The sequence below is a fragment of the Squalius cephalus genome (assembly GCF_949319135.1).
Source record: "Squalius cephalus genome assembly, chromosome: 17".
NCBI classification, from domain to species: Eukaryota; Metazoa; Chordata; class Actinopteri; order Cypriniformes; family Leuciscidae; genus Squalius; species Squalius cephalus.
In genome coordinates, this window is record NC_137138.1 from 29,567,344 (window position 1) to 29,570,228 (window position 2,885).

Consider the following 2,885-nt stretch of genomic DNA (forward strand, 5'->3'; position numbering starts at 1 on the left):
ACAGTAAATTTTGTACTTTGCAGGGATCTCGGTAAGCTGAAATACAAGTTTGAACAGGAATAAAAATCCTCCTGTAGACCTGAAAATCACTGAAGTGCCTGGACCATCCACCAGAAAATAGGAAAAACAAACGGAAAATTAAGCTGCTGCATTTTTTCACTTTTCTAACTCGTTAAGTACCTCACATGTCCCTTGTGAAGATTTTATTATTGATTGCATTTTATGTTGAGTAAAGGTGCGGTCACATTTTTGAATTTCGTGAAATTACACAGACAAAAAGGTCTATTGACCATTGTCAGCAGTGTAGCGACGTTGTCACAGTGTCTGGTTGTGTTTCCCCGGGTATCCACTAGATGTCCTCCTTTTCCCCACGGTGTCATTCACAGGAACTACATGTCCCACTATCCCTGTCTGCGTGATTACACCCAGGTGTTGGTATTTTTAATCACCCAGCTGTCTCTCGTTGTTCCCTCGTTGTTCTTGTATTTAATGCCCTGTTTGTCTCATGTTCTGTGTGGATCGTTGTTTTATGTCACCTCGCTTGTGTTCCCGTGTTTCTTGCCTGTAGCCTGTTTATTGTTTTATATTGCCTGTCTGGACTTTGAACCCTGCCTGTTTTGACTATGATTTTGGATTGCCCTATATAATAAACTCATCACTGCACTTTGGATCCGCTTTGCCCTCTTCCTTGTGCGATCCATGACAGAACGATCCACCACCACTAGGATCCAAGCAGGATGAGTGGCCGCCGCAATTTCCCCGCTGCCAGAGGAGAGGAGAGGAGATGGCCAGCACCATCAGACAGTAAGCCAGAGCCCAGAATGAACATTTTTGACTGCTTTGCGCTGTGGGCTCGGAGGACGGACGAAAGATTTTTCATCAAAACCCCTGATTCCCAGCCCACAGCAAGCTTCAGGTCGGACCACGCCCCCCGCCATGACAAGTCCTTCGAGGGGACCAAACTGGCTAGATTCCGCGGGACTCGTGGAGGTCGCAGAGGAGGCGGAGGGGGTCAGGAGGAAGTTCAGTCCCATCACCCGTTCTGGCCGCCCGTTGATCCAGAGGTCCCTCCGCCGTGGGCTCCACCCAGTCCAGAGCCGTCCACTAGCCATCAGAGACGGAGGAGGAGGAGGAAACCTCTCGGCCTCGACCACGGGTCCAAGACCGTGCCCGTACAGCCTGCTGTCACCCCGGAGCCAGTGTCTGTTCCTGAGCCGGAGCCAGTGTCTGTTCCTGAGCCGGAGCCAGTGTCTGTTCCTGAGCCGGAGCCAGTGTCTGTTCCTGAGCCGGAGCCAGTGTCTGTTCCTGAGCCGGAGCCAGTGTCTGTTCCTGAGCCGGAGCCAGTGTCTGTTCCTGAGCCGGAGCCAGTGTCTGTTCCTGAGCCGGAGCCAGTGTCTGTTCCTGAGCCGGAGCCAGTGTCTGTTCCTGAGCCGGAGCCAGTGTCTGTTCCTGAGCCGGAGCCAGTGTCTGTGTCTGTTCCAGTTCCTGAGCCGGTGCCAGTGTCTGAGTCTGTTCCAGTTCCTGAGCCTGTGTCTGTTTCTGTGTCTGTTTCTGAGCCCTCAGTGACCGCGACACTGGCCATTATGACCACAGCCATGTGGTGTGTGTGGGCTACGCACACACTTGGACCGGTGGTGTCTGTTCCTGAACCGGTGGTGCCAGTTCCCGAGCCGGTGGTGCTAGTTCCAGTGCCCGAGCCGGTGGTGTCTGTTCCAGTGCCCGAGCCGGTGGTGCCAGTTCCAGTGCCCGAGCCGGTGGTGCCAGTTCTAGTGCCCGAGCCGGTGGTGGGAGTTCCAGTGCCCGAGCCGGTGGTGCGAGTTCCTGTGCCCGAGCCGGTGCTGCCAGTTCCTGAGCCGGAGCCGTCTGTTCCTGAGCCCTCAGTGACCGCGACACTGGCCATTATGGCCACAGCCATGTGGTGTGTGTGGGCTACGCACACACTTGGACCGGTGGTGTCTGTTCCTGAACCGGTGGTGCCAGTTCCCGAGCCGGTGGTGCCAGTTCCAGTGCCCGAGCCGGTGGTGCCAGTTCCAGTGCCCGAGCCAGTTCCAGTGCCCGAGCCGGTGGTGCCAGTTCCAGTGCCCGAGCTGGTGGTGCGAGTTCCAGTGCCCGAGCCGGTGGAGGGAGTTCCAGTGCCCGAGCCGGTGGTGCCAGTTCCAGTGCCCGAGCCGGTGGTGCCAGTTCCAGAGCCCGAGCCGGTGGTGCCAGTTCCAGTGCCCGAGCCGGTGATGTCTGTTCCTGAGCCGGTGCCTGTTCCCTGGCCGCCCGAGGGGTCGTCTCCGCCCTGGCCGCCCGAGGGGTCGTCTCCGCCCTGGCCGCCCGAGGGGTCGTCTCCGCCCTGGCCGCCCGAGGGGTCGTCTCCGCCCTGGCCGCCCGATGAACTGCTTGCTCTGCCCCGGTCGCCGGACGGACTGTTTGTTTCACCCTGTTGCCCTGATGTACTGTCTGTGTTGCCCTGGTCCCGTAGTTATCTGCTACCCCCTGTGTCTGTTTCCCTTCACGGACCTGGCCCTCCATCCCTCCCCCTGATCCTCCACCGTGCCACCTCCCTCCTGATCTCTTGTTTTGTTCCATGTCTTGTCTTGTAGTGTCTGGGAGCCACTCCGTAGGAGGGGGGTTATGTCACAGTGTCTGGTTGTGTTTCCCCGGGTATCCACTAGATGTCCTCCTTTTCCCCACGGTGTCATTCACAGGAACTACATGTCCCACTATCCCTGTCTGCGTGATTACACCCAGGTGTTGGTATTTTTAATCACCCAGCTGTCTCTCGTTGTTCCCTCGTTGTTCTTGTATTTAATGCCCTGTTTGTCTCATGTTCTGTGTGGATCGTTGTTTTATGTCACCTCGCTTGTGTTCCCGTGTTTCTTGCCTGTAGCCTGTTTATT

The 2,885-nt window shown here is 56.7% G+C and overlaps 1 protein-coding gene across 1 annotated transcript; it reads left to right on the forward strand.

The window, feature by feature from the left end:
• Window positions 1-327: 327 nt before the first annotated feature.
• LOC307144746 (uncharacterized protein) lies at window positions 328-2,609 on the forward strand (the record flags this gene model as incomplete). Its single annotated transcript, XM_079847307.1, has 3 exons — window positions 328-804; window positions 907-1,439; window positions 2,589-2,609. The coding sequence occupies exons 1-3, from the start codon at window positions 738-740 to the stop codon at window positions 2,607-2,609; spliced, it is 621 nt and encodes a 206-aa protein (XP_079703433.1). The 5' UTR covers window positions 328-737.
• Window positions 2,610-2,885: the final 276 nt, after the last annotated feature.